The sequence below is a fragment of the Thermothelomyces heterothallicus genome (genome assembly GCF_042370625.1).
Source record: "Thermothelomyces heterothallicus CBS 202.75 unplaced genomic scaffold P884_scaffold_7, whole genome shotgun sequence".
Classification (NCBI taxonomy): domain Eukaryota; kingdom Fungi; phylum Ascomycota; class Sordariomycetes; order Sordariales; family Chaetomiaceae; genus Thermothelomyces; species Thermothelomyces heterothallicus.
In genome coordinates, this window is record NW_027192568.1 from 592001 (window position 1) to 619934 (window position 27934).

The 27934-nt window shown below is 55.9% G+C and overlaps 10 protein-coding genes across 10 annotated transcripts; 5 read left to right on the plus strand and 5 right to left on the minus strand.

The window, feature by feature from the left end:
* Positions 1-164: 164 nt before the first annotated feature.
* Positions 165-3467, plus strand: P884DRAFT_221054 (CBF/Mak21 family-domain-containing protein). The gene is made up of 3 exons (XM_069439480.1): positions 165-834; positions 902-2578; positions 2633-3467. The coding sequence occupies exons 1-3, from the start codon at positions 238-240 to the stop codon at positions 3431-3433; spliced, it is 3075 nt and encodes a 1024-aa protein (XP_069298822.1). The 5' UTR covers positions 165-237; the 3' UTR covers positions 3434-3467.
* A 98-nt stretch (positions 3468-3565) lies between these two features.
* P884DRAFT_240637 (uncharacterized protein) lies at positions 3566-4440 on the minus strand (the record flags this gene model as incomplete). Its single annotated transcript, XM_069440184.1, has 4 exons — positions 4255-4440; positions 4008-4131; positions 3714-3938; positions 3566-3654 (listed from the first exon to the last, which is right to left on the minus strand). The coding sequence occupies exons 1-4, from the start codon at positions 4255-4257 to the stop codon at positions 3566-3568; spliced, it is 441 nt and encodes a 146-aa protein (XP_069298823.1). The 5' UTR covers positions 4258-4440.
* A 392-nt stretch (positions 4441-4832) lies between these two features.
* Positions 4833-7426, plus strand: P884DRAFT_276543 (Adenylylsulfate kinase-domain-containing protein; the record flags this gene model as incomplete). Its single annotated transcript, XM_069442969.1, has 7 exons — positions 4833-4944; positions 5025-5746; positions 6327-6392; positions 6427-6449; positions 6573-6585; positions 6665-6970; positions 7052-7426. The coding sequence occupies 7 exons, from the start codon at positions 4833-4835 to the stop codon at positions 7424-7426; spliced, it is 1617 nt and encodes a 538-aa protein (XP_069298824.1).
* A 226-nt stretch (positions 7427-7652) lies between these two features.
* P884DRAFT_196861 (uncharacterized protein) lies at positions 7653-9004 on the minus strand (the record flags this gene model as incomplete). Its single annotated transcript, XM_069438020.1, has 4 exons — positions 7653-7856; positions 7911-8403; positions 8469-8655; positions 8719-9004. 4 exons carry the CDS (start codon positions 9002-9004, stop codon positions 7653-7655), a joined length of 1170 nt encoding a protein of 389 aa, XP_069298825.1.
* Positions 9005-10124: 1120 nt separating this feature from the next.
* On the plus strand, positions 10125-13796 carry P884DRAFT_119545 (uncharacterized protein). The gene is made up of 2 exons (XM_069437135.1): positions 10125-10407; positions 10468-13796. The coding sequence occupies exon 2, from the start codon at positions 10528-10530 to the stop codon at positions 13738-13740; it is 3213 nt and encodes a 1070-aa protein (XP_069298826.1). The 5' UTR covers positions 10125-10407; positions 10468-10527; the 3' UTR covers positions 13741-13796.
* Positions 13797-14910: 1114 nt separating this feature from the next.
* On the minus strand, positions 14911-16540 carry P884DRAFT_268638 (uncharacterized protein; the record flags this gene model as incomplete). The annotated part of the gene is made up of 2 exons (XM_069442215.1): positions 14911-16162; positions 16215-16540. 2 exons carry the CDS (start codon positions 16538-16540, stop codon positions 14911-14913), a joined length of 1578 nt encoding a protein of 525 aa, XP_069298827.1.
* Positions 16541-16620: 80 nt separating this feature from the next.
* Positions 16621-17445, plus strand: P884DRAFT_328690 (uncharacterized protein). The gene has a single exon (XM_069445602.1). It carries the CDS (start codon positions 16871-16873, stop codon positions 17321-17323), a length of 453 nt encoding a protein of 150 aa, XP_069298828.1. The 5' UTR covers positions 16621-16870; the 3' UTR covers positions 17324-17445.
* A 4696-nt stretch (positions 17446-22141) lies between these two features.
* Positions 22142-23289, plus strand: P884DRAFT_197307 (uncharacterized protein; the record flags this gene model as incomplete). The annotated part of the gene is made up of 2 exons (XM_069438051.1): positions 22142-22910; positions 23039-23289. 2 exons carry the CDS (start codon positions 22142-22144, stop codon positions 23287-23289), a joined length of 1020 nt encoding a protein of 339 aa, XP_069298829.1.
* A 444-nt stretch (positions 23290-23733) lies between these two features.
* Positions 23734-24575, minus strand: P884DRAFT_276548 (uncharacterized protein; the record flags this gene model as incomplete). Its single annotated transcript, XM_069442970.1, has 2 exons — positions 23734-24235; positions 24331-24575. The coding sequence occupies 2 exons, from the start codon at positions 24573-24575 to the stop codon at positions 23734-23736; spliced, it is 747 nt and encodes a 248-aa protein (XP_069298830.1).
* Positions 24576-24737: 162 nt separating this feature from the next.
* P884DRAFT_119621 (uncharacterized protein) lies at positions 24738-27933 on the minus strand. Its single transcript, XM_069437136.1, has 3 exons — positions 27594-27933; positions 25422-27470; positions 24738-25349 (listed from the first exon to the last, which is right to left on the minus strand). The coding sequence occupies exons 1-3, from the start codon at positions 27787-27789 to the stop codon at positions 25225-25227; spliced, it is 2370 nt and encodes a 789-aa protein (XP_069298831.1). The 5' UTR covers positions 27790-27933; the 3' UTR covers positions 24738-25224.
* Between the last annotated feature and the right edge of the window lies 1 nt (position 27934).

Here is a 27934-nt window from a genome sequence, read left to right on the forward strand (position 1 = left end):
AATTGTCCATCCCTGTCAAACCGTCCCAGTTTTCAATTGGCTACAGTGGAGCCCGTCTTCTGGTATGACCAGTCAGCGAAGAGCGGGCCCTCGATGGCGTGCAGGCTTCGCAACTTTATTTTTTTTTCCCACTTCGTCTGCAGGCCAGGGCATTCCTGTCGAACGTCTATAAAGTAGGCGCCGCGCTGTATATTCGACAGGTCGTGGTTTCCCTTCAGAGCAGGCAAACGGCCGTACATGACGGTCACCATGGGTGTAAAGCGGACAAAACAAAAAAAGAGGTCGGTCAAGCCGAGCTTTGACGAGACTGCACTTGCCGAGTTGACGAGCAAAATCAACAAAAATCTTGCCGACTCTAAGAAGGAGCGCCCGCCCAAGAGAAAACGACAGCGCGATAATGATGACGAACACGACCCAAAAAGACGTCATACCCTCCATGAAAAGCACAACTCACAGAAAGAAACTGGCCGTGGCCGGAACAGCAAGCAAGCGTCTACTCTCCTCGACGAGATCTTGGCGCTTGGTGGGAATGAAGACGACCTGGAGTTAGTTGCCAACGTTGATTCTGACGACGAAGGTAGCGAAGCACCTCGTTCCAAGGGTTCGTCAGAATCCACCATCGACAACTCTTTGAGGGATGAGCTCGCCAAGTTTGCTTCCAGCCTGGGCTTCAGCAAGTTCCACGACAAAGAGGACCCGGAGACCGACGATTCCTCGGATGTCACAGCAGAAAACTCCGAGGATGACGACGTATACGATGAACACGAGGAAACGAACGACACCCTACCTCAACCACAGGAAGCTCGGAAAGAAAAAAAACAGCTTGGGAAGTTGGTCAGTAAGCGGCTTTGCAGTGTGTTCATTGCAGCTGGAACTAGAATTCTTGTCTGACATGAGCCAGATATTCGAACCTCGTCCTGACTGGCATGGGCTGCCCATGGAGAGATTGTCTCTGAGGCGTTTGGACAGCAGTAAACAACACTCGGCTTCGATTTCGAACCTGAAGGCCTACGCGGAAAGGTTGCTGGAAAAGGATTCGTCCGAATATCTCGCAGAACGAGCATCCAGCCCATCACAGAAGTTCATGTCTACAATTATGTCGTCCGGAACACTGTCCGACAAAGTCTCGGCCTTGACGCTCTCGGTTCAAGAGTCGCCATTGCACAATCGAAAAGCGTTCGAGAGCCTGGTAACTCTCGCTGGGAAGAAGAGTCGCGGTCAGGCGATAGCTGCTTTGGGAGCCCTCGTCGATCTGTTAGGTAACGGAATGCTGCTTCCTAATGACCGCCGACTTTACCCGTTCAACGCCCAACATGCGTTACTTGGAGCTCTGGACCAGCATAACGGTCTCACATGGACGGAAGGACACAAGCTCCCTGGGAACGTGACAGCTGCTCACTTAATGATGTGGGCGTATGAGGACTGGCTTAAAGCTGCCTATTTTCGCATTATTCAGCTTCTGGAGGTCTGGTGTTCCGACGAGATCGAGTATTCTAGGTCAAGAGCACTCGACTTTGTCTTCAGCCTACTCAAGAACAAGCCAGAACAGGAAGCCAACCTACTGCGGCTGTTGGTGAATAAACTCGGTGACCGAGAGAGAAAAATTGCTTCTCGGGCCTCCTATCTCATCTTGCAGCTCCTCAACATACACCCGGGAATGAAAGCGATAGTCATCGGCACTGTTGAACAGGAACTGCTGCTGAAGCCTGGGCAGAGCTTACGGACCAAGTACACAGCCATCAACACTCTGAATCAGACAATCCTCAGCACAAAGGAACCGTCTGTGGCCGAGATGCTATTACGCGTCTACTTTGACAACTTTCTCTCTCTTCTGAAGACCGGTGCCTTGGGCAATTTAGATGTCGAAGGTGGTGATGAAAGAACGGGTCGCTCTAAGAAAATGTCGAAGAAGAAGGCGTCGCCCGGCACGCCAGCGCCAGGGAACGGGCAGGAAACAGCACAAAAGCTTGTCTCAGCTCTGCTGACAGGTGTCAATCGGGCGATTCCTTTTGCCAACACCGAAGACTCGACACTGGAGAAGCACCTCGACACGCTTTTCAGGATCACTCACTCGTCCAACTTCAACACCAGCGTTCAAGCACTGATGCTTATCCAACAGCTCGCGATCTCGAAGCAACTCGCCGTTGACAGGTTTTACCGGACCTTGTATGAATCTCTTCTAGACCCGAGACTCACCACTTCGTCTAAGCATGCGCTATACCTCAACCTTCTGTTCCGAGCTCTGAAGAATGATGTTGACGTCCGCCGGGTCAAGGCGTTCGTCAAGAGGTTGATTCAGGTGTTGAGCCTACATCAACCATCTTTTACTTGTGGCGCCATGTTTCTGATTGCTGAGTTACAATCAACCTTCCCAGACCTGCACACTCTGCTGGATGATCCCGAAGACAACGAAGAAGATGGGGAGGAGTTTTACCGAGATGTTCCCGAGAAAGAGGATCAGGAAGGGGCCATTTCCCAGACCCAGACTAGAACCACCAGTCAGCTTGTCGCTGCCTACGACGGCCGGAAACGGAATCCGGAACACAGTAACGCGCACCGAAGCTGCCTCTGGGAGCTGGTAAGTAGCTGACATTGAGTGGGTAGGGAATATCGTTTACTGACCAGATATCAGGTGCCGTTCCTCCATCATTATCATCCCTCTGTCTGCATGTTTGCCGGGAACTTGGTGACGCGGGACAAAGTCTTGCCTAGACCAGACCTCGCCAACCATACGCTGATGCATTTCCTGGACAAATTCGTTTACCGCAATCCCAAGACGGAAGAATCCAAACGTGGAGGCTCCATCATGCAGCCTATTCTTGCTTCGGGCAGCACATCGCACATCGTGACGTCTACCAAAGCTAGCGCCAGACAGCAGCCGGCTGTCAATTCTTCTTCTTTTTGGAGTCTCAAGCCCGACCAAGTTTCAGCCGAAGATGTCTTCTTCCACGAGTACTTTTCCCGCGTTGGCAAACCTGCAGAAACCTCCCGCGTCAGGAAGACGGCAACAAACGATCAGCTTGCGTCGGGCAGCGAGGCCGCGGAAGAGGAGGAGATATGGGATGCACTGGTCAATTCTCACCCGGAAATCGAGGGCGTTGACGTTGAGGAAGACTCGGACGTGGACATGGAGGAATACGATTACTCGGACAATGACATGGAAGCTGACGGTTTCAGTGCTGACGACAAGATGTCAGGCTCCGAGGACGACGGTGGCTTTGAGGGTATCTTTGATGATTCCGAGGAAAGCGATGGGACGGGCGTAAGCGAGGACGAGGCTGAGGGCCAGGCTGAAGACAAACCTGCGACGGAATCACCTCGCCGGGGCCGTAGGGGCAGACTCAGCAGAAAGGAGATGCGGAGCCTCCCCACCTTTGCATCGGCTGATGACTACGCGGATGTGCTGGCTGCGGAGGATGATATGGATGACTAGGAGGACGCTGTCAAATCGGAGCGGAACAAGACGCACATTATATTAACGGTTCAACCGACCCTATTTACTGCTTAGGACTATTGGAAATGTGGCTACCGCAAAACCACATTGACTTGCGAGGTTCTGCCCGCCTTAGCTGTCGAACCAATCCAGACTATCATCCTTTGTGAAGATTGCGCGGTATGCGTGGCCTCCATCACCCCCTTCTTGGTCTTCAGTGTCTAAAAGCGGAGCTCTGTCAGTCAAGACTCCCTTGTGATGGGGTTGGACAAGGACATACGAATGCTGTGCAGGGTCGCCCTGTCATCAGGGCCGCCGGTGAAGGCTCGAAAGTGAACATATGCTGGGCCCTCGTCGGGCAAAGCCGGAATGCGCACCTTGCCAAAGACGTGGAGTCCATATGCTGAGACGGCAATGCGGACTTCATGGAGGTCGTCCGGCCCGAAAGCGGTCAGCTGCGCATCACTCAGGTGCTCTGTAGCAGCAAAACACTCTGGTTCGTGCTCTAGTTCAATCCGGGCGTTCATAGAATAAGTAACATTTCTCGATCAACCATGATGCGGTGGCAACTCACTTCTGTATTCATGACGGATGCGTACAAGGGATCTCTTAAGTTCATGCTGGATTTGCTCGAAGACTCTGATGGACTCCTCACCCGGTTTATGGGGTTTACTAAGCTGTACGGTGCTCACTGTCGCCTGCAGGCAGTGTGGCACATCTCCATCAGCCAGGTGCAGAGGGTAATTAGACGTACAGACGAGCCGGCGCGTTTTGTGCTAGGGACATAAAATGACAGTACTGCATTTCGCACACTCACATACCATAAGGATATAGACTGTTCTTTCACGGTCCTCGGTTTGGGAGTTATCCAAGCCAAAAAGAAATAAGCATGTTATTTTCTCCTTTTTGGGATAGGGTACCAATACTCCTGATGGGGAGTGGAAGTTATAGCGTCGAATGCTTGCTTGGATGGAGGTGAGAGACCAGAGTGCTGACAGGAGACTTGGCTACGCGGTGCAGGTCTATGTATTGCGTCACAGGCTCAGCCGCAAGTCATTAGTGCAAGGGGCGCCAGCGTGACCGATATGCAGCACACGGGAGTGGCATTAGCACTTCTGTGCCCAGACACAGCCGGCCAGAGCTATGCGAGGTTTAGTTTCCTCGAACCCCAGGTAGCTTGATGGCATGGCGCGATGCCGAGGCGTGTTGTTGAATCCCCGGTCATCGGCATCCCGGTGCCCGGTGGATGTCCTGTCGACTGGGGCCAGAGAATTGGTGGATCCGCTTCCTCGGCTGCCGGCATCGCTCGCGAGAACATCCACCCACAGCGCGAGAACAGCCGTCGTACCGTTTTCTATATAGACCCGTGATCTGCCTGATTCGGGGGCCGGCCTCCAGTATGTCTTCAAGACTACCTTTGAGCGCGAGCCGCTGGACCTGCGCTATCCCGTTACGGACCCCCAATCGCCTCACTCGGGCATCCTTCTCCCGGTTCATCGCGACTGATGCTGGTAAATTTGGCTGCACCCTCCACCCCCTCCGCCCCGTGCTGCGCTTGGATAGGATTCTTACACTCGCTCCTTTGAACCAGGTGCGTCCTCTCCCACGGCCACCACAGCCCCCTTGATACGCCGTGCGGCATCGATTACCGGTCGCGTCCTCTTCTTTACCACGCTCGGCTTTGCCATGGCAGCGGCACCAGCCTACAAGTCGGCAGTCGAAGTTCTGTCCCCTCCAAGCGATGCCGACGCACTGGAATCATTTTTGCCGCAGGACGAGGAGGCGAAGGCCAAGGAGGACTATATTAACTCGCACCCACTTACGGCGGCGCTTCGGGCGGACCCGAACTTGATCGAATCGCGTCCTCATATGAAGATACCGGCGTCATGGCGCAAGCACAACCTGACCGGGGGCACTCTTATTGGGCCGGGCAAGATGGTCACGCCGCCATTTAGCTGGACAGATAGAGAGGGGAGGAGATACGTGCAGATCGCCCACGTGGGAACGGATCTGTGCGGCCACATGGGCGTGATCCACGGGGGATTCTTGGCTACCATGCTGGACGAAGGACTGGCAAGGTGTTGCTTTCCCGTCTTACCGTACAATCTGGGTATGACGGCCAAGCTCGAGATCAACTATAAGGCCCCCGCTATGGCTGATCAGTACCTTGTGCTTCGGGCGACAACTATCAAGGTAGAGGGTAGGAAAGCATGGGTCGAGGGTCAGATCGAGACCCTACCGGACGATGAAAACCAACAACCAACCGTTCTGGCGACGGCTAGCGCCCTTTACGTCTCGCCCAAACAGGCGTCGGTGCGTACTCTGCTCATCCCCAACCACATAGCCATCCGCCCAACCTTTCTTGAGAAGCATGGGTTTTGCTGACGGAGATGCCCTTCCAGATGATGGCAAATGTGTATCCAGTGAACTAGACTCGAAAACCTATCGTACAGCCTGCATGTGACCAGCTGGTCTTGTAATTAACTCTTCCACGACCACCTCCGTTCAGCTGGCGTCGCTAGCAGAAGAAAGGGAAACACTACGAGACGATGATGGGGAGGGAAGGCGAGAGTAGAGAGACGACTCGACATTAAAGCTGCGACGGATGAGGCTTCTGTGATTCAATGCGCTGGCCTAATCATGATAGCACGGGAAGGTTGACTGAAAAAGCACCAAGGTGGCTCGGCGGACCTTGTTCTTCACCATGTTTTAGAGGATGGTACATGATTGGTTCTAATACGGAGTTGAAGGGGGTCGAGCTGAAATGGTGTTGAGCACACACAACTTGGCTAGCTATTGGACACCCGCTGCTGGGCATTAAGCGGGGTTTTCCAGACCTTGCTCCGCGCCGAATCGGAGGCAGGTCGAGTCATCTTGTCTCGAAATCGCTCAGGGCTGCGGCGGCAACGAACGGATTTCGGGGCCGCAATCGGTACTGCCCCACTATCACCCCCCACCAGTTCGAGGCCGCGACGAGAGAAGTCGGTACGTAGTGTGCCGGACGGGTTCGCCGTGTGTGTTTTCTCTTTGCCAACGGCAACCGGCACTCCTCTCTACCCCTACGGCGCAAATTATTAAAGAGAAAACAGCGTGGACGGCAAAAAGTCCTGGAGAAGCTTGCTTGACTCGGGCGTTCCAGAGACAATGGCTACGTGAGTCCCTACCCTAAGATGCTGCCGGGTCGTCCCGAGATGCGGCACGCCCCGCTACCATGCGGTTTCTGTTTGGTAGCCAGCGTCGTACCACCGAAACCTGGGTTGGAATGTCACTGAACAGCCGCAAAGCAATATCACATGGCACCCGTCGCTCACGCGGCAGGAGCGGAACCAGCTGCGCGGGCAGCGTGGCTTTACCGTGTGGTTCACGGGCCTATCGGCGTCGGGCAAATCGACTGTCGCAACCGCTCTTGAGCAGCACCTCCTCCATATCGGCCTGGCCGCCTACCGGCTCGACGGAGACAACGTGCGCTTTGGACTGAACAAGGACCTAGGATTCTCGGAAAAGGACCGCAGTGAGAACATACGTCGTATTGCTGAGGTAGAGTCACCACGTCTCCTTTCACCCCGCCCTTCATTCCACATTCCCGCCAGCTAACCTGTCCGGATCTGGACTGAGCAGGTCGCGAAGCTGTTTGCCGACTCTTCTACGATCGCGTTGACATCCTTCATCTCGCCATACCGCGCAGATCGACAGATTGCGCGGGACTTGCATGCGAAGGCTTCCCATCCGGGCGACGAACCCCTGCCCTTCATTGAGGTTTTTGTCGACGTTCCTCTGGAAGAAGCTGAGAGGCGGGACCCCAAGGGACTGTACAAGAAGGCGCGAGCGGGCGAGATCAAGGACTTCACGGGCATCTCCGCCCCCTACGAGGCGCCCGAGGCCCCCGAAATTACAATTCGGACTGATCTGTTGAGCGTCGAAGAGTGTGTGCACAAGATCGTCGATTATTTAGCAGAGAAGGGCTTGATTACCCAGACTCGGGAGACTAGGTAGGGGCAGCTTATAGTTTAGCTTGATTATTCATTACAAGGGTCTTGGTCTTGAAAGCTGCGCGGTAGTGGCGGGAAGGCACGGAATCTGTCTACCGCCTTGCCGGGAATGGTTTTGCGCCAGAGCACCGAAAACATATCGACGCCATTTCCTCCCGACGGTCCACGGTCCAAACGTCATTGTCTACGGGGTTTTCCCGGTGCATTCCCCCCGTTTAGGGTGGGCACTTTTATGGGAGGTCAATCTCATAGTACACATATGCCGTATACTCACTTCCTTCAGTGCCCAATCCGACAGCAGCCATCTCGGAGGTCAACGATGCATCGTCCTTAGTGACTCGTCCCTTCTTATCCCTTCCAAAAGCATTCCCGCCAAGGTATGAGTAGGCAGAGTCCAGCGCTGCCTTCACTTTCTTTGCATGTTTTGGGGTTGTCTGTTACTAGCGTCAGCGACGAACCTGGAGTATGGATGGCTTGAAAACGCTTACCTTAATAAGCACGCAAACAAACTCCAACGGCAGGCCATATCTCAAAACGGTCTCAACGAACACACGTAACGTCATAACGTGCGCTAGAATCATCACTGTCTCGCTCCACCCGGTCCGGCCAAGCCTCAGTGCTTCTCCCCAGACCTTCTTCTCCTCCCGGGCGACTCGGTCGAGCTCGCGCTGTTCCTCTTCCTTGCCTCCCTCGACATACTTGTACTGCCGAGGTGTCCACTTCTGTTCCCGACACTTCTGCAGGAATTCAGCACTGGTCTTTTTGAAGGTCGTGACCGCAAAGAGCGTGAATTCGTCGTCCTGGGCAACTTGGATCGATGATCGTGGCACCACCATAGGAGCGAGAGTCTCGTAACTGCGGATAAAATCCTTTCGCGCATTTGTCGGCACCGCGATGAGGTGCGTCTCCAGGTACTCCGAGTCCTGCACCAGCAAGCTTGGATCGACAATCGGCGTCAGCGACTTGGTTGCTAGATTCCCTCTGTTATGAGACTTGTTAGCGCCTCTGGGTATCGAATCAGCAAACGCGGTATTCTGTGGGCATACGTTTGCTTTCGTTGCAACGTCGCAAGTGTGGTTTTGATTCCGCTGTATTGGTTGAACTTGGCTTTGACATCGTTGTCGATGTTTTGCAGTTCCTTTTGCAGATTATCAATTAACTCCCCAAGCGGCCGGTCGGCTCGGTACCTGAGTTTATTCCACTGGAAGTTGCGTAGATAATGATCCGTGGGCTCTGTGGCAAGTTAATTAGAAACATGATCGGTGAACAAGCGACTCAATCTAGAAAGAGGCTTACTATCGTTTACCATCTTTTGCTGTGCGGTCTTGTCTTCATCCCCATCAAGGATCCCTTTGAGCGAGTCTGCCACCTTGGCCACGGCGGCTTCGCAAGCAGCGTTGAGCTTCGCGAGCTCGTCTGCATGTTGGACGAGAGCATCAAGGGTCCCAATCTTGAACGAGGGTATCGAAAACGGCAACGTCTCGCCATTGTCTCGCCCGACTGTTGCGGTTAAGGTCGCCAGTGGGTCATCGTCAAAGATCCGGAGAGGTAGAGAAACAAGGACGTATTGGGTCGACTGCATGATGGGATCTCGTGGCACACTTCGATGCCGTTGGTGCTCTGGTGTCCGGGCGCGTAAAATATGTTCGATTCCAGTCTCCAAATAGTTGGATATACAGCTTCGCGACAGTACACAGTCAGCAACAACTTGTTGACGTTGGCGATGCGACCGCAACGGCTCCAATGGGACCGCGGCTATGCCGGCCACTGCTGAAGTCGCAGGCTGCGTCTGATATGGCCGGTGCCACCCGCGGCTTGGATCGAAAGGTGGAGGGAGAAGCTTGCGCGCAAGAGAGGCTACAAGACAGCTCTGACCAGAGAAACGGTGTCGGGCAATGGGCACAGAATGGGAAGTACCCGACAAAAGGAGACGGGCTGTTGCTTGTTGGTGTTTGACCTGACAGGTGCAGGTGGGGCAGGTGGGCTGGGTTCCGTCAAGGATGGAAGCTCCGTCTCCAGCCAACAATACCAATACAGATATGGCTGGCTTGGATTATCATTACATTACGGATACCCGCCCGTATACCTCCGTCCAGAAGGCCAATACGTCCAATACCTTACGCATGGTAACCCAGCGCTTACCTTACGGTAACTTTCTCTGTCAGAACTCAAGTATCTTACGTTCGGTACTTGTCCTCGCTCGGCAGCAGTCCGTTCACCTTGTACGAGACGTAACAGAAGGTACTTGACCAGGGTTTTGGAAGCGAGTACCTTGCCGCAACTCTCTGACAATCCCACGCCAATATGCGCCAGCAATTCACCTGGTGACGCCTTGCCCGATTCCGTGGCCCTTAACTGATGATAATCAGAGGTCCAGCAGCAACATGCCCTAACGACACTAGCAACTTCACTATCGCAAATCGAGATGCTAAATACTCTCCACTATACGGCTTGCCTCAAGACAGCTGGTCTAACTTCGCGTGACGCGGCTGCGTCACCGCCTCCATCCCCGCGTTGCGCGTGTTTGTGAACGAGCGGAGTTTCGCTGCACGAGGAATCCAAGCTCCTCTGGCGACGGAGTCTCATGTTTTCTACATTGTACCTGCGACCAAAGTCGACTGAGTTCTACCTGCGGCGAGTGCATACTCGAACTGCAGTTACGGCCTCTTCTAGTCAACCGATTGCCTCGAGGGAGCTCTTCTGTGGTACAACATCCCTCACTCCGTGAGTGGAGTCCCGCGCGACCCTCGTTTCCCACTTTTGTTCATCAAAGCGTTTTGCTGTCGATCGACACTTCAGTACGCCGCTGAACTTTCTGCTCCAGCGTTTCTCGAACATGGGGTTTGCATCCTGATCGCAAGCCTGCCGCGACGCAGCGATCGGCTCCTAGAGGGCTAAGCAAACAAACAAGTCGTCCACAAGCGATACCGCGCCGAAGCCGTGGCCGTCATAGCAGCGCCGGACGAACAACCGTATCGATTGCAGGTGAGCCGTGAAACGGCCCTCGTTCTGTGTAGGGAGCATGTCGCTGATAGCCGACCCTAGCATTGCCACATAGCTCCTGTTACAACAATCCACTTCACAGCTGTCCCTGGGGAACAACCAATGCCGTCCACCTCTTCGTTACCTAACCAGGCCTCGGCGCCTGCGCATGTCTCGGGGGGTACTTCAGCATCAGGGGGTACTTCAGCATCAGCGGTTGCCCTCGTGCCCGTCGCTAGCTCCGGAACCGTACCTCCATTCGAGCCAAACCTTCAAGACCCGCTGAACGGGCCGCACCGAGATGGCCGAATCCGCAACCCCGTTCCCAGCAAGCTCAAAGGGAAAACCGACGGCTCCAAGGGTAACTTTGGCGTCATGCAGATAGAGGTGGCGGGAAGGACAGAGACTATGGACCGTGATGCTGAGGCGAAGCGGACAAGCGAGAGCACCGAGTTGGCCGCCAAGCGTGCATTCGAGAACGGCTATGTCTCCCTCCGCAGAAGCCGGTTCGTCCATCTTCCAGACGAACCGGTGGCCAAACCCTTCGTTCCTGCACAAACAGCTCCGCCAGCACCTGTGCGGGTTCAGCGTCGCACCCCCCTGGGCCCTGAGGAGACCAAATCAGAGCAGGCACGCTTGCTGACTTTGCTACGGAGTTTGCATCCTGTGCTAGTCGTTGATCAGATATGCAAGGCGTTGGCTTTCTTTGGGGGAATTCCCGGAGCACCACCCCCGGCAGCCGGCGGCTTCCCAGAAAGCGCAGAAGCGAACGGCCCTGGTAGTCTGTTTGTTGGCTGGATTGCAGAGATATTCCCCAAACTGGGAGGCGATTATAGTCAACAGACATTGGATCCCACTTCACAACTCGATAACCCGCCACCGGTGAAGCGCAAGCGCGGTCGGCCAAAGGGCAGCAAGGCTACCAAGGCACGAAAGGATAAAGGTGTCAAAAAGGGACCTAAACCTTCAACATCTGGGGACCAAGCTCAGACTTCCGGGGTTGCAGATGAGAGCTGGGCCGACATCAATGACAGCGGTGCGGAGGGCGCCGATGAAGTCGATGCCAATGTGATGCTCCTCGCGCAGGCTGCTAATCCGCAGTCTCAGCTTCGCGATTCGCGTTTGAATGTCGGCCCTACGACACCTACCCAGACCTCCGGCGCGGCTAGGACTGCATTGCCGGGAGCATCCGCCGTTGGCGGCGTGGCAACTGGAGGTACAACGACCACCAGGAAAAGGGGTCGTCCAAAAGGGTCAAAGAATCGGCCCAAAAGCCTCTCTGCGAATAGCACGGCAAACCCTGGAGCGACACCGCAGGCGGAAACTTTGCTCGCCCAAGGATTCGGTTTCTCTACACAGGCTTCTCAGACACCTCAACTGGATCAAGCAGCCCAGGTTCCCTCAGGTTCAGCAGGGCCACAATCGTTCACAGCGGTGAACTCAAGTTCACTAGCATCCATCAAAAAATGGACCGGTCTAGCGAGTGGTCCTCCATCCAACCAACAAGGGCAAGACCAAGGTCAAATAAGCCCGGCTGTGACAGCACCGGATCGACAGAGGGGGGAGGGTGACCTTGAACCGAGAAACCCAGCTCCCGCTTTGCAAGTCCCAGCACCTGGGCATCAGGTGCTGCGGGCAAACCAAGCTCCAGACACTCAGAACCTGATACTCTCGCCGCCTTTTCCGGCCAGTCAAGCCCAGGCCAAGACATCCAGAAGCCCGGGACAAAAGAGAAAGAACCGAGGGGACGGGAACACGGCCGCTCCTGGGCTTCCCGTGATCGAGAGCAGCAACTATGCCTCCATGCCGAGCCTGAATGGGAGCGCAACATCTCCATTATTAAATAATGAGGGACCACAACTTCCAGCAGCAGCCCCCGAACCTCCACCGAAACGCCAACGGAAAGGGAAAGACGCCAGGCCGCCGTCAGGGAAAGGGAACGAGGCCGCTGCACATGTTAGTGGTCGGGTTACTGCTTCCTCTCGGGGTGAACCTCGTTTCTCCGAATCAGTCCCGGATCCAAGCTCCGAGCAAGCTTCCAGAGAGGTCATCGCAGGCAACTCCGGAACAGCGTCGATTCCCACCTTGAGTGGAGATCATGCTACGGCTTCGATGCAGGCTGCCCGTCAAGGCCAATTTGCGTTGCAGTCTCCTACGATGGAGAATCTGGAGGCGCAGCTTCAGGCGCAGTTCGGGCAACAGGTCGATATCGAGCAGCGGTCACTGGCGTCGGACGGCGCTGCGGACCAGGCACAGGCGATGACCACTCTTTTATCACAGCCACATCAACGAAAGCCTGCCCAACAACCGCAGCATCAACTGGGCGACTCTGGGGGTCATAATCGGCCGCTAAGTTCACAGCCTCAGCCAGCCAAAGGTCAAGCACACAGCACCCCCTTGGTCACACACCAGCAGGCGCGAGCAGCCCAGGGGCAATATAACCAGTACAACGTTTCGAACTCGCAGCTCCAGCACCAGCTCCAACAGCAACATCAACACCGCCAACAGAAACAGCATAGCTATGTCTCCGCACAGAGTGATCAAACGCACCAACATTCGCAGCAGCAGCAACCACATCAGCTTCTGGGAGGGCAACAGCATGCACAAAACAGAAATCTCTCCTCGGCCTCACATCATTCGGCAAACACATCACAGCAGCAGCAGCAGCAGCAGCAACAGCAGCAGCAACAACAACAGCAGCAGTGTACTTCGAATCAGCAGCCATATACAAGTAGTCAGCATCAGTATCTAGGCGGGCAACAAAGCCTCACTTCACAACCGCGCTATCGGCCTCATATAGCCACTGCTACTTCAGCGGGTACAGCGTCATACACCACTCATCCGTCACCACAGTTCGGCACACCGATGAGCAACAATTTCGGTGCGGCTAATGGTACTTACCGTAGTTCGACTTCAAATTTGGCCAATCCTTCGTATGATCAACGAGGTCAGGCTGGTACTACCACCACGTTTCGTTCCGCAAGTACGCATGGCTTACCACAGCAATCACCGCCATTCGGTGCAACCAGCGCTGGAATGCAGCACCGGTCTGCAAGTACAGGCCAGCCAGCTCCGCAGAGTGTGCAGGACTTGACAAATACGCAAGGGTTCGCGGGAAATGCTTCTTCTGACTGGGGTTTGTTTGATGCCGGTCACTTGGACACGACTGGACAGCAGGGGACAATGGGATTGAACAACCCAAGTTATGGCATCAGCACAGCAAGTGTGCGGGCGTCTTCCAATCCTGGTTCTGCTTTTGCCGCCACTGGTCTCTCTTCTTTTGATACTTCGGGCCTGGGAAGCAACGAACGCTATTATGGAGTTGGGCGGAGATAAAAACAACAGGAGGCACGTCACGATTATGATCACGTTCATGCGGCATTATAAAGGTTGGGGGGGTCTCTGGCAGTATAAAAGGATGGAAACGGGTCATATGGTGCAAAGTTCGTTAGGTCTGGGACTGGCGATCAAGTTTCAACGATGTTTCCGACTTCCCTTTTTTCTTTTCCATTTTCATTTGCCTTCGGTTAGTTTGCGTTCGTTCTCCAACCTTTTTACCTGTGCTCTTGGATTGCTGAAGTGCGGGCCAACCCAGCCTGGATCTCGGAATGGTGTTGCGTTTAAAGGTACTGTACATTCAATCGGTCCCGTGTGTTACTTTTGCCGGGATGTGTTGGAACATGCCGACAGGAGAGAAGGCAATCAGCTACCTGGACCACTTGACTACGCATGGCAAACCATAGAAGTTTCTCATGGAATGAGCAACTGCACTCAGCTCTCGACAGCGTTGGACACGCGAAAATTTTGGACGTGATTCGTGCTTTTCAACAAGCAGATCCGTGAAGAACAGGAAAAGCGATCCATGCCCAGGGCCGAAAACGAGGGACTGACCCGATTGTATTCTGGTTATCTATCAGCGTCCTCTAGTTACCCTTTCCGAGAACAGGTACTCAAGAAGCTGTTCCCCGTACCACGCCCCATTCATTTCCGACCCAGCTACCCTTCACCCCTCCTTTCCATGACCTAACCTTAAAATACCATGCCTCCAGAGCCACGCAAACAAAGGAGAGACAAAGCGACGAAACATGTCAGTACACTCGCTATGATAGGACAACCAGAACAAAAGTAGACGGTCTCCCGGCCGCGTGGTCCGGTAGAATACAACCAAGGAGAGAGAAACGATAGCTGATCCTAATACACCTGGCTAGCGATGCTGATCTCTGGCCCGAGTATTCGCACATCTGAGAAGCAAAAGTAGAAAAAGAAATAAAAAAAGCCGTAACGCCTGTAAATGCCTTTTAGTTTGCGAAGGAATTCGGATTCGACGTTTGAAAGGTGAAGTTCGGTTATCGACCAACAGTCATGGTCTCGCGATAAAGCCGAAACACAAAATCCAGGAAGAGATGGTGATTGACAGGTCGGGAGTGGAAAGAATGCGACGGATGCAAACATCGCGCTCCAGACAGCCGGGTGCCAATATGATATGAACGACAATGTAATGATGACTCAGGGATACTCCAAGGGGTCCTCCTCGATCGCATCGAGATTCGGCCGTACCGAATCAGAGGCAGTTGTGCCGTAGAGCCACTGATCCTCGTCCTCAACTATGTTTTCGCTGATAAGGTCGGTAAATATCTGGGCACTGCTTCGTCGGATATCGGCCGGCCGTGAGACGATCTTGCGGTCAAGGATCATTGCCTCCGCCGTTTCCGACCAGATCTTTCGCAGTCTGGGAAGGTCGGGCAGAAGCAACCTATACTCCTCCTTGGTCAGGGGCCCCATTGGCATGCCGGCTGACATACTGGTACAAAACACTAGACTTTCCGGCTGCTTCCCTTTGGCGTTGCCGGAGATGGTTGAGCCTCGTGAATCCGTGCCATTGTCGTTCGTGCCTATTTTGGCCAAAGCAGCCGACGACTTTTTGCGCTTGAGACCCAGCACTCCTCGGCGCTTTTTCGATTCTGAGGATTCGGCGATGTCCTTGGTGATGGAGGCATACCAGGTGTCAACAGCAGCCCTTCTTGCGTTGTAGCCCTTGACCTCCCATATCCTCTCTACCACCCGCAAGCCGCCAAGACACAAAATGGCCACATGCACCTCCTCGGGCGGCTTTTCCCTGAGATAACCCCTCAGGGACCGCTCCACCCTGCCGACATAAGAAGGCGGCCTTAGACGCCTGTCGAAGGACGCCATCACCAGCGGGAAGACTTCGTGCACTTGGAAGAGAGTTCGATCGTCGTACATCTTGAGGATTTCGGCTTCGATAGGGTTGACCGTATAAGGTGTTTTGTGCAACCCGTACCCGTTCTCGACAATGTACTTGAGGTGCAGCTTTCGGTATGTCTCAAAGAAATGAAACACAGTGAAGACCATCGGTATCAAGCGACGTCGCATCCGTTCTGTCTGCGGTGCAAATTGCCGCCTCTTCTCCTCCGTATTCCGAAAGAACATTTCTTTCGTCACCCACTCGCAGATTAGGTACGACAACTTCGCAGCGACGTGTAACCGATGCCAGAGGCCGCATAGGTAATGCAAGTTCAGACGTGTCCCCTCGGGGGGCGGATAAAGACGCTTGGCATATGCCGGGATATGGTGCTCGAGGTGATAACGAGTGATCGGGGTCTCGTTCAGTGATACAAGGGCGTGGAGGGATCTTGATGCTAACCGCAGATTTAACACGTCCGAGAGCGGGAGCGACGCAATAATCTCAATTTGCAACTCGTTCGGGAGGGAAACGAAAAGCTGATCGAAAGGGACACTGGATAACAGAGTCAGTCTGCGCAGGCGTCCAAGAATGAACTAGCACTCACCTTTTCCGGCCAGTCGCGGAGTGCGTCGACGGAGGCCGTTGCTCCTGATGCTCGGCGCTGCCTGCGGTAGCGGCAGCCGCTGGACTCTTGACATGGAATTTATTCCTGAGAAACGAAAAACTTCTTTTCTCGGCGCGTTTCTGATCGCCGGCCTTGTTCGCTGCCGCCTCGGCTTCGGACAGGCTTGACCCGCGAAGAGGCAAGATGAACTGGGACTGAGGAAGATTGGCGACGGAAGATGTCGATGGAGCGGAATTCGCCTGTGACTGATTGAACTTCTGGAGGTATCGGTCGGAACCGAACTCCGTCATGTGTAGAGGCTCCATGGTCGCTGGCTTTGGGTCGGCAAAAGCAGCCGTTTAGCCAGAGCCGAAGTGGACACCCCGAAGGGCAACAAGGAGCATACGGATGTGCGCAGAAGGTCTCGCCGAGCTCTACCGTGAATGGGCCGCCGAGAAGTGCAGGGTCGAATTCTTCTTCGTAGCAAAGGATGTCTGGAGCTCAATCATGGTGGGAGCATTTTCCTTGCGACGATGGGCTGAAACAGGACGCGGTACGCTGGACCGGTCGGCGGCGGCAGGGAGGAGGAAGCTCGGGCAAACAGCACCAGGAGTTGCCGGCAGGGCTTGGCCAAAGGAAAGGGAGAGCGAGACGTGATGCACAAACCCGTCTCTCTCGCTGGCGTGTTTAAAGTGGATGGCCAAGCGTGTAACTCCCGTCTGGGGAAGAGCACGGCGATAACGAGCGACTGCAGTGGGCTAGCGGGCGGCGGGGCGGATTGTCGTCCTGGCCCAGAAGCGATGGAAGGACAGAGACAGATGGTCGTCGGCAAGACAAACGAATCGGGGACGGCGCGGCGAGAGCTACGGTACCGAGATCTGCGGAACGGCGCCTTGGGCTCGGTCGAGATCGAGAGCCGTGAAAACACGATGTCGGAGGAAGGACCTGTCGTGAGCACGGCACGGAGGACTGCGATGGGCGACCCCGTTTTCGAAGAGTGGGGAGTTGTGTGGGCAAGGGAACTGGGCACGCACGAGCACAACCTGGAGAAAGAGGCGAGAGTGGACCCCAGTCGCACCACAATGCCCGAAATCAACAAGAAGCTCTGAATGCGGCCGAAAAAATCAATGCTTCACCGGGGAACAAGTAGAGGACCCGAGAGTAGCGCTGTGAGTGCCAGGAGGGTCGGGATGGAGCCGAACCATGGAAAACGTGTGAAGTTGGCAGCGGTTCTCCCGCAGCAGACGGTTCGAATGTGCGATGGCCTGCGATGGGGCCCCGGCGGTTTGGCCGGCGTAATAGTGGAGAGACTTTGGAGCCGGGCCACCCGAGCCACCCAAACGCAAGGAGCGAGCCCAGCAGGGCGCCCACGCCCGACGGCCTGCGAGCCGAGTACCTAGCGTTTGTGGGGTAAATTGCGGAGGGCGCCTTGTACCCTGCTATCTCTTTGCTCACGCAAACCAGACAGGGGTTTCTGTCCAGGGGTCCCTGAACCACTCATACACTAAGGCACAGAGACCGTTTCATGGAGCGTGTCCCAATCGGGCCTGTTCAGTGCCCTGTTTCCCACTTATGCGGGGGGGGGATGGGGGTGGGCAGTCGAGCATCAGAGGAAGACTCGCCCCAAGTTGAACGCAGATAGATCGGGCCTTCCTCGGTCCAGATTTGCTGCGTTAGAGGCCGCCTTCCATCGCGGCGAGCAAGAGTTCCCTTAACAGCTCCTACCGACCGCTGAGTTTCACAACCCCGTGCAGGCTGGCTTGGCTGCAGGCTTGAGGGCACGTCGCAATTTAGCCGTGGCCAATAGCAAGGATCCAAAATCGCCGAAGATGGCGGACGTTCCCACCATCCAACCTTCAACGAAGTGCAGAACCGTTTGCAGTGCCCAATGGAGGGTGGCACACTGCTACACGGGAGCTCGCTATACTCTGGTACATACACCGTAGTACGTTCGAAAGCCGCCGCCGCCGCTGTAACGTCGGCTTGCGACCGATGTCGCGACCCGCCGTGGGCGGGCGTTCTGTTTCGTTCTGCACGGCGATGATTACCACGAAAACGATGCTACTTAGCAGAAGCAGCGGGCCGAGCGCGACGCAATTACGAAGGTGCAACCTCTCCTGTCTCGTACCCGCGTCGCTCCAAAAAAAAAAAAAAGCAATGCCTTTGGTCTGATTCACATTTGCTAATGGCCACTTTCCTTCCAGGCCTGTTGTCTCGTCCTTCTCCGTCGGTCATCCGAGTCACTTAAAGCAGGCAGCATTCCTGTTCGTTGTGGCGTGCCGATCTTTGCTGCGCTCTGTCTGGAACGAGCGAACCATCGGTTCGAGTGACGGAAGATGCAGCCGCGCCATGTGGAGATTGCAGGTGGTGGCATGCCAGCAAACAGGTCCGCTACACCACTCGAGGGACAACGTGTCTTCCGTAACTGACACAAAACCCTTACGGCGCACCTTAATCACTTCCCATTGGCATGTACGAAACCCGTGGCTAATACGGCCCCGAACGATCTGGAATTCCATATTGCGACAGATGCTGGGATGTAGGAGCAGCGGCATGGTGTCGTTTGCCCGGCCGTGCTGGGACGGAGACAAGAGCCCAACCATTTGAATCTAACGAGTCAACCAAAGTCACGGGGCAAAATGGAAGGTCCCTCTTAACGGTAAAGCCATCCACCTCCTTTCGGGCCGCTTTCAGCGAAAGGCGCAGAAGGTCCTTCGTAACAGCACCGTTTTGAGCCGCGATTTAGCCGCACGTGCCCAACTGGGGGAAGTCACGGCGACCTGAGCTGTTTGCGGCCTTTCTGCGGCCGTTTTCTGCTCCCTTCCCTACTAGGCAACCGAGTGATTAGGCGGAGCCGTCATTCTCCGTACCTCCGTACTATACTGTACGTACGGTTTCCTCCGCACTTCGCAGTGGAAGCTACCCACCAACAGAAGAACGAGCAGCGTGGCGCTCGGTACCACCGGATCTTCATCTTCCGATCAGACTCGGCGCCTGACGGCTGCGGCATCGTTCAAAAACGGGCACTTCCCGAGCCGACTCCGTGCCAATCTTTGTCATGTCGGGTTCATTCACTACCGTACAAGTCCAAATCACACCTGTAACCTCCTTATTCGATCGAAATGTGAGACAATCTTAGGATGCCAACACACCGTTCCGTTGACCAACATGATATCGGCTCACGGGAAGGCCGCCGGACCTTCCAATTGTTCCAGTCACACCTGACTATCTCGTTGAAGGGATAGCACGATACCTATCGCAAGGTTCCAAGGCAACGCGAAAAAGACATTCTCATTGACCGCGCGGCACGCTCCCGAACGAGCAGCCAAGCCAAGTGTCCTCGAGTTCGACCCTCGGTTCGAAGAAAGCCCGATCGTCCAGCTTCGGTTTACTAGGCCTAAAGTGCTGGATACGAAGAACCTTTCCGAGCAACACTGTCCGATACTGAACGACAGTACGGCTTACAAGGGTACAGCGACTGTCGTTTCCTGCCTGCTGGATGCAGCGCGGAATGAAAGTGATAGCATGCCTTGCTATCAAGGCTAGAGGATCCCCGAGACCAGGACAATTTCCACCCTGCAGCCAGTTTCATGAGCACAAAGAAATTGCCGCCGACAGCCCCGATTCCTATCTTGCCCCACAAAGGAAATACCAACCGATTACCAGTGCATGAATGGTTGTCTGGTATTTCATTGGCGACGCGGTAAAGAGATCCCGAGGAGACGTCTTCTTCGCAGGACCGTCATGAGCGTGACGCGAACTTGGCTAGCCAGCCCAGAAGAGAGGTTGTCGGAGTGACTTACACGCCTCAGCCAGTTGGGCCTTACAAAAAAAAGCCACCGCGCAGTTGCCAGTTGAGTGTAGCAGGCTTGGTAGGCCATACCTTGTTTCGCTTCGGACCTGGCTAGAGGTAGCAGACGCTGTGAAATCTGGTGCGGGCGTCGAGGGCTGTACATACGCCATGGCCATGACTGGGGAAGACGTCCATAGACGACTCGCGGAAAGGGTGTGAAAAGAGGAGGGGGTTGTGTCGCAGACCCTTCTCAGGTTGGTATGTACGGAATACGGAGGTCTATCGGTGTGCCGAACAGAGTTGGTAGCTAAGTTGGCCCATGCTCCACGCTCGTTCCGATAAAGGGGGCAGAGCTCAGAATGTAGTCCGTAGGGCCTATGCTTTCGTGCCGGAAAACTGTACCTTCTATGATCCTAACGTCATTTCCCAAGTTGAATGCAGACAGAACTGTCTGATCATGATTGAGCCATCACCCCCCAGGTCATTGTTGAATACTCACTACTAGGTATTCGTCAGCCACGAGCGCTAAGGGAAAAAAGCGCTAAGACGCCAAAGGCACTTTTGGTCACGGAGACCTATTTTTGGCACTGGGGCAGGGGCTGTGCTATTATGCTAGTCTCTGGTAGGGGACGAAATCCTGCGTTTGTATGTATGTACACTACACACATATACTGATAATTTATACTGGCGGGGTGGGTACCTACCTACTGTGTATATTTGTAGAAATCACTACACCGTAATCCGTACTCCGTAGTAGCTTACTCAACTCGGCGTGGTCAGGGGAGCAGGATGCCCCTCATTGGGGCCTGAATCCTCACCTACCTAGTTCACTGCGTCCCTAAGGTACGAATGGACATACTGTCCCTTTTTCCTGTTTGCGCGAGTCACCTCAACTTCTCGACGATGATAGAACTAACTTCCCTCCCATCATGTGCTGGATTGTCACGGCGATGACGACTCTCGTATGGCTTGCCGCTCGCTGCTGCTTGCAGGCGCAGCAGAATCCATCAAACATAGTGGCAGAAGCCGGTGCCAGGTCTGTGGAAGGTTGCCGAAAGCGCCGATCGCATCGGCGGCGCGTGCTGCATCAGGAGCCAAGACAGTCCCTCCTCGAACGTTCCCAATCGGTGCGATGCATTGGATAATCAGTGAGTTAGTTCCCATTTCCGCATCGCCCATGCCTCTGTCGTAGTGTACAGTGTAGGGTTCATTCCCTGCTCCCGCGCGCCAGTCCCGGGCGCCAGAGCTCGTGGTTTACCAGTCCACGCTCTCGAATGGCAATGCTTGACTCCCAGGAGCCGGTCGTGCCTACACTAAGGAAGGTAGGCAACGTTATTATCTTGGTGAATGTACACACATAAGGTAGGTAGGCACATAGTGGCTGGCCCGTGTGGGGAAGGACGGGAAGCTGGAAAAGGCCCCGGGGCGACCTCAATCTTCGCGGGGTTGTTCGGGATCGTTCACCATTTCTTCAACGCTTCTTGACCAACTCCTTTGTGACAAACCAACCAATTTGATCTATCGAGTCAACGGGCATCGGTTCTCAAAACACTTCCATCGACCCCGATCCCTCGAAGATTGGTTTCTGTGTCGTATTTATTTTTTCCTGGATCGGAATTACGAGAATCTTTTCGCACCCTTGCCGTTTCGATCGTCGTTTCAGCCGGCCTGGGCCAGTGCTGCGTGTCATATTTGACCTGGCACCTGGACTTCTGCCGCTTCGACGACGGCCATCTCTCATAGAGCGCTGTCTCGTTTGCGAGAGGCGGCAAGGCCGCGTGCTCACCCTATCTTGCATCGTCCGACACGATCACCAGCTTAGCTCGGTACTCGGCCCCAAATCCCGAAGACCACGGGTCCTTGCGCGCCCATACGCCACGCACAACCTGTGGCTGAAGACAGATCCAGTGGTGAGAGAGGGCAGCTGACTCTTGCACTAATCCACCCGACTCCCTTGCTTTGGCGCCAGCCGTGACAGATAGGGCAAACAAGGAACGGGGGAAGAGAAGGAAAATCGAACTGAGGGGGAATTTGGAAGGTTCCCGGCAAAGGCAGCCCAGCCTGTCACCGCTCTCTCTCGTTGCTGGCGCTGCCGCTTAGAGTTCGGGTCCGTTTACCCCTCCCCCGGTTCGCCATGGCTGTTTCCGGCAACCAGTCACCTGTGCCCGAGCCGCCCGAGCATCTGGACGTGATCGAGACGCCAACCTCCCCATCTTCCTGCCTGGCTCGCTCGCGCTTCGAGTTTGAAACCGACAAGCGCAATGAGGGAACTAAGATTCTTATGGTCGAATGGGAGGACACGGCTCCCGAAGTAGACGGCAGCGCAGACCAAGCGGGCGGAAGCAGCGATTGGGAAGTGACGTGGGAGGGCAAGGGAGCGGTGCTACCGGTTCGAGATGTTGACCCGGAAGCCGACAGCAATCTGCGCCGCGTGTACTTCCTCCTCCCTCCCGGTGCCCCGATCCCGCCGCTCGTCGAGATTAAACGCCGAGGAAAGAGCGCGACTGCCACTGACGGAACCGGCAACATCCTGCGCACCAAGCCGATGCCCGCCATTTTTCCGGCCGAGCTGACGAGCCAGCAAGATGCCGGCCGGCGCGGTGTGCTGCATACGATATGGGCCAAGAGGCGTCTGGCGGAGCTACAGGCCGAGATTGCGGCGGAGATGAGGACGAATGGCGAGAGCGTGGGGCTTGAGATGGCCATCCAGGAGCGGCAATGGATTATCGACCACTTTGGGCTTGCGCCTGACCCGGGCATGCCACAACCGACGAAGCTTCACCTTCCGCAAAGCTCCGCCGGCCCAGCAAGCCCGAGGAGCCCGGTAGGCGGAAGGCTGGGGGAGAAGCTTAAAGGGCTCAAGCTCGCTACGAGCCCGGCGGAACTGGCCGCTGCTAGCCAAGGTATGTTAATGCGCGGTCCCTTTTTTTTTTTTTTGTGTGTGTGTGTGTTCCCCGTCCCGCCTTCTCTGTTGATGCACTTGGATCTAGGACGACGGCGCAAGCCTGTCGCTAACTCGGGATTCCGATAGTGGCAAAGAGCGCCCCTCGAGCGCCGCCTTCAATCATATCGCTTTCGCCGCCGGCTACGAGCGTCTCCACGGCCCCAGGCTTGGGCCAAAGCGGAGTCGCCTCACTAGATGCAGTCGTGGGGGCCGGAGTGGCACCGGCACCCCCGGCCAAGGTTTGTGAAGGAGACGATGCGAACGAGGAAGACTTGTTTGCCCTTCCCATGAGCCCTCGCAGCCCAGAGATGAAGAGAAGCCCGTTCAGTATTCTATAGATGCCAACAGTTTATATACCCCTTCTGGCCACCGAGAGCTGCCACCGGCCCTCGGCGTTCGCCCGGCAAAATCGTGACACCCAATCTTCCCGCGCCGTGTCTACTGTGAGGCCTTTTCAGTCAAATGTTAGGAAAGGTCAAAGCATTGCTGGTGTGTCCCGACCAAGGGAAGTGCGTGCGCGCCTGTGTTTCTCCGCGGTTCCGGAAGGGTCAGTGAGATAGATACCTGTATTACTCTGTAGACCGGATCCCGTCCTCGCTCGATATATAACGACTGCTTGCCGTCTCGTCGACGGTGGGTCAATCATGGCAGATATGACATGTGCTTTTGCCCTATCCTTGAGCCTCCCGCTCGTTGCCAAAGGTTCTCTGGCGGTAGCCAGCATCCGGCCCCGCGATGTGCTCAGACTCTCTCTTCTCCGCCCTTCCCCGAAGCAGTCACCCTCAACGCCATCCGCCCACACGTCCCTCGTCCCACCTCTCCTTCCGCTCTTGGCGCAGGTAGTACAGCTTCTTTGCCTCCCGATACCGTTTCACCCAGTCGCCAACCTCGCGCTCGTTCGCAAGGGCGCGGTCCCCTTCAACCTCGAGGAAACTCTCCTCGAGCGCATGGCACACGCCTTCTTGCTCGGCCACGCCCTGCGCTAGGCGCTGGTACAGGCTCGCGGGCGCGAACGGCGCGAGGGCGTGGTCCATGTCGCCCTGCTTGGCGCGCCACTGGCGCTCCAGCACGTGCGTCGCCAGGAGTTGCGCCTGGGCGGCCGACCGCTGGTGTGCAAGACGCGCTTCAAGGTCCAGCAGCTGGGCTGCCAGTTCCATGTTTTCGCTCAGCGCCGCCCGGAGGGCATCGTGTGACGACCGCAGTGACGGGTGGATCGTCTGCGGCGAGTGCGTCAACGCCGAAAGCAGCGCCGGGTCCGAGAGGATATCGGCCAGGTCTTGCTTGCTGTGTGTCCGCACGTCAGCCGTCTGCCCGAGAGAGCGGAAGAGGGAGGGGAAGAGGCTGCTGCTAGGAAACGTCACTGTTTCGCAAGCACGTACGATTTGTCCTGCAAGAACTTGGGGAGCCACTTGTCGCCGGGATCCGCGACATCCTCCGGTGTCAACCCGTGGTGGTGCTCGATATTACTACTCGAGGAGAGCCCGGGACTACTCGACCCAGTCGTGCTGGCCTCGGGCAGTGGTGGAGGACGCGGTACCGACCCGCTGGTTGGCGTGCCCATCCGGCTCACGTCACGGGTTCCGGGAGGTTTTGGCGGCGGCGCAGGCGGGGTGTGCTCGTACATTGTAGGTATCTGCCTATGCCCGTAAAAATTCTCTCCTCGTTCGAGGTCCTGCAGGCTTCGCGGTTGGCTGCACGATACAATCTTGATCGTTCAAGTACTATATCCGACGTTCTGGCCATGGTTGAATCATAAGCATACCTGTTGCACCAGAGGTGGGGCTGGTTGGCCAAGTTGGAGCGCAGGAGAAAGTAGAAAAGTGGCTCGGCTCACAAGCAGTCTACTATACTAATAATGTATGTAATCCGTACACGTCTTGGGACCTGCTCTTAGCACGTGGCAAACCAAACCAAGAGTAACCATTGCGGAGAACGAATACTGCGCGTCTCTACTACCATGGAAAGTATTCTAGAGTGAGTTTTTGTCATCCCGCGGGGATCAGCTTATCAGCCGCCAGCTTCACCTTAGGCTGAAGGACAACCCTTAACAGCTGTAAGGTGGATGGAGTGCTGACATCTGGCCGAGAGTCCCCGCTTACCAAAGGCGAGCAGTAGGCCCGTGAGCAGAGACAATGCTCCGTTACCCCGACCTTGGACCCCTGAATATAACGTTTGACGAGAACCACACCTCCTCCAAGCTACAACCTCGCGCGCTGTCCCATTTTATTTCTCCCAGGAAAATATCCTGCGCATGGCAAGTTCATCCTTCTAGCCTAGGAGTTAAGCTGGACATAATTGGCAGGGAACAAGCCAGAAGCACCATTGTAGTGACCAAACCACCAATCTTCGGAGGGGAAGTCTAAGTCGGTGATCAATGCGCCTTCAGGAAAGCTCAGTTCTGCAACATAATATGTCAGTGCCGCCCATTTGATGTCATGTTCAACTCAGGGATAGCCGAGGGACTGCGTACCGTTATCTTCTGCAGCTTCGTAGTCGAATTGAGCTGTCGCCGTCGGACCGGATGTCGCAGCTGGAGGCTCCTCCTGTTGCGCTGCCGGCGCAGGGGCGGCCGGTTGCGCCGCCGGGGCTCCCTCTTCTTCGTCAACGATTTCGACGTAATTGCTGGGGAATAGACCGCTCTCGCCTCGAGAATTGGTGCCCATCCACCAATCGTCATGCACCATCTCGATGTTAGTCACGTATTCGCCCTCCCGGAGCTCAATCTCGTTGTCTTCTGCCTTCTCGTAGTCATATTGAACCAAAGCCCTCTTGCCACCACTGGTCACGTCGGCCTTGGTTGGCGCGGTGTCATCTGCTGCGTGCGCTATCGCCGCGCCAGCCGCGGCTGCGACGGTGACACCGGCCACGGCTGCGGCGGCCGTTCGAGGGTTGTGCGTCTCAAAGTCGGCCGGGAGCTCTTCCTCCTTGGGCACCTCCGGCGGAACCGGAATAGGACGGGAAGGGAGACTCTCAGCCGCGGACTCAATCTCGGGTGCGGCACTGCGGGGAACCGGCATCGCAACACGAACCGGCGACGGTTCACGCTCCTCGTAGTTGCGTGACGGGATAGACGGTGCCACCTCCGCCTCCTCCTCTTCTTCCTGATTCCGGGCTGCAGGTCTGGAGGGTAACCCGGGCAGAGCAAAGCCACCGGCAGGCCGACTTTCCATGGGCGGGGGCGGCAGGGCCGGCTCGTTCTCTGACCCAGCCGCAGCATCCGGAACAGAGCGGGTTGGGGTGCCCATAGGCGCCGCGTCCCTAAACTTGTCACGCAGTGCAGAAACACCACCGCTGCCCGTCGTGACGGGTTGCTGCACCTCTGGTTCAGACCGTTCTGTTTCTCCCGTCTTTTGCTTCTCCACACCGCCCCGGCCGAAGTTGGTGGTTTGTACCGGTGCCCAGCTTTTACCGGTGTAGCCGCTCTTCCACTCGCTGCCACTCTTCTGGGCGGCGATCGGTGTAGTGACGGGCGGAGATGGCGAGCCGACAGCCACACCGGCCTGCTTGCCCTTCTTTTCGGCCCATATCTGAGCTGGAGTCTTGCCACCCTGATCAGCAAACGTCCGGCTGGCGGAGCCGACGGGTGGCGGCGGAGGGGCTGATGGCGCGCCAAAGCCGAGCCCCACGGGAGTTGGAGCCTTGGTGCCAGTGAAGGGCGTGGCACCAAACTTCTTTGCAACTTTGGGCTTCGGCAGTTCTGTGAGACGTTCTGACGATGTGAAGGCGGCGCTCCGCTCGGCAAGGCTCTTTGGCGCCGGCGCCGACTCCTCCTCCTCGGCCGGACGCTGCGATCTCGCTCGGAGGGCAGCGATGTCGACCTTGCCTACGGGCTCATAAGCACCCTTCACGACGGTAGGCTTATCATCTTGCTTCGCCTGTGCCCTAAGCGCAGCAATATCAACCTTGCCCACGGGTTGGTAACCCCCCTTCACGATGTCGCTCGGACGGTCGTCTTGTCTCGAGGGCGTATCGAACCGAGAGTCGTCCTTGTTTTTTCTGAGGCTTGCGATATCTACCTTCGTCGGCTTGTAGGCAGGTTCGACCTTCTCTAATTCGGTACGTGTAACCGGTGGTGCGTCCGCGCCCCAGCCATCATCGTCAGTGTTCACCGGTCTCTGAGTGCGCGCAGCGACGAGCGGGTTGTAAGAGCTCCCAGACCCGGATGTTGTCGGTGTGAAGACGGGCTTCTTGGAAACCGGGGGCGGCGCCGACGGGGCTGGCGTGGATGTTCCCGACGAGTATTTGGCACCGGATGCATCCGCCACCTTTTGCACGATGTCTTCCGGGACCAGATCAGCCTCGGAGCGCGCTGTAATCTGGACATGGTAGCCGTGCAAGACCTTAGATACAGCAGCAGTGTGGCTCGTAAAGTAACCCTTGGTGCGCTCAGGGACGCCTCCGCCGCACCAGGCGATCAGCACATTCTTGGGGAGACCCGAGTTTGGGTCTTTGACTCGAACGAACGCGAACTGAATACGGCCTTCGCTGAACTCCTCGACGAGGTTGGCGAGCTCGCCATCTGCGCAAAGTGACCGAGTTAGCTAGACGCAACGCAACCACGGAAGGAAGCTCATCAGCGACCGGGGGCTGCCTGTAGCGGCGGGCTTGGAGTCGTGGGTCTGCATCCCGTCGTGTCACTCACCGCCAGTGCTCTCAACCTTCAGGACGCTTTCCTTTGCTCCCGTGTTTTGGAAAGCGCTCACTAGCGGCGCCTGCACTGTGAAGAGGGCCCAGCGCGCCGCGGTCGGAGAGGTTGAGGAGAGGGCGGGTCCATTGATGACGCTTGAGTAGCTGCTCTTGATTGAGGGGCCGTTCGTTGAAAGGTTCAGCGACGCCATTGTTTTCGAGCGGTCGGAGCTCGACCGCTTCAGGAAGATTTAAGCAACGAAGAAGTAGGAAACCGAAGGGGAGCTGGTGGTTGCCTTTGCGATCCAGCAGCTTCTTTGGAGGTGGCCAAGAACTGGGAAGTTGGAGGGAGCTTCC

Bases quoted from the DNA above. Each gene is read 5' to 3' on its own strand.
- P884DRAFT_221054 (XM_069439480.1), top strand. From the start codon at position 238: ATGACGGTCACCATGGGTGTAAAGCGGACAAAACAAAAAAAGAGGTCG. The intron at 835-901 runs GTCAGTAAGCGG...GACATGAGCCAG, and splicing joins AAAAACAGCTTGGGAAGTTG to ATATTCGAACCTCGTCCTGA. The intron at 2,579-2,632 runs GTAAGTAGCTGA...ACCAGATATCAG, and splicing joins GAAGCTGCCTCTGGGAGCTG to GTGCCGTTCCTCCATCATTA.
- P884DRAFT_119545 (XM_069437135.1), top strand. From the start codon at position 10,528: ATGCCGTCCACCTCTTCGTTACCTAACCAGGCCTCGGCGCCTGCGCAT.
- P884DRAFT_328690 (XM_069445602.1), top strand. From the start codon at position 16,871: ATGCACAAACCCGTCTCTCTCGCTGGCGTGTTTAAAGTGGATGGCCAA.
- P884DRAFT_119621 (XM_069437136.1), bottom strand. From the start codon at position 27,789: ATGGCGTCGCTGAACCTTTCAACGAACGGCCCCTCAATCAAGAGCAGC. The intron at 27,471-27,593 runs GTGAGTGACACG...CACTTTGCGCAG, and splicing joins GAAGGTTGAGAGCACTGGCG to ATGGCGAGCTCGCCAACCTC. The intron at 25,350-25,421 runs GTACGCAGTCCC...ATTATGTTGCAG, and splicing joins CGAAGCTGCAGAAGATAACG to AACTGAGCTTTCCTGAAGGC.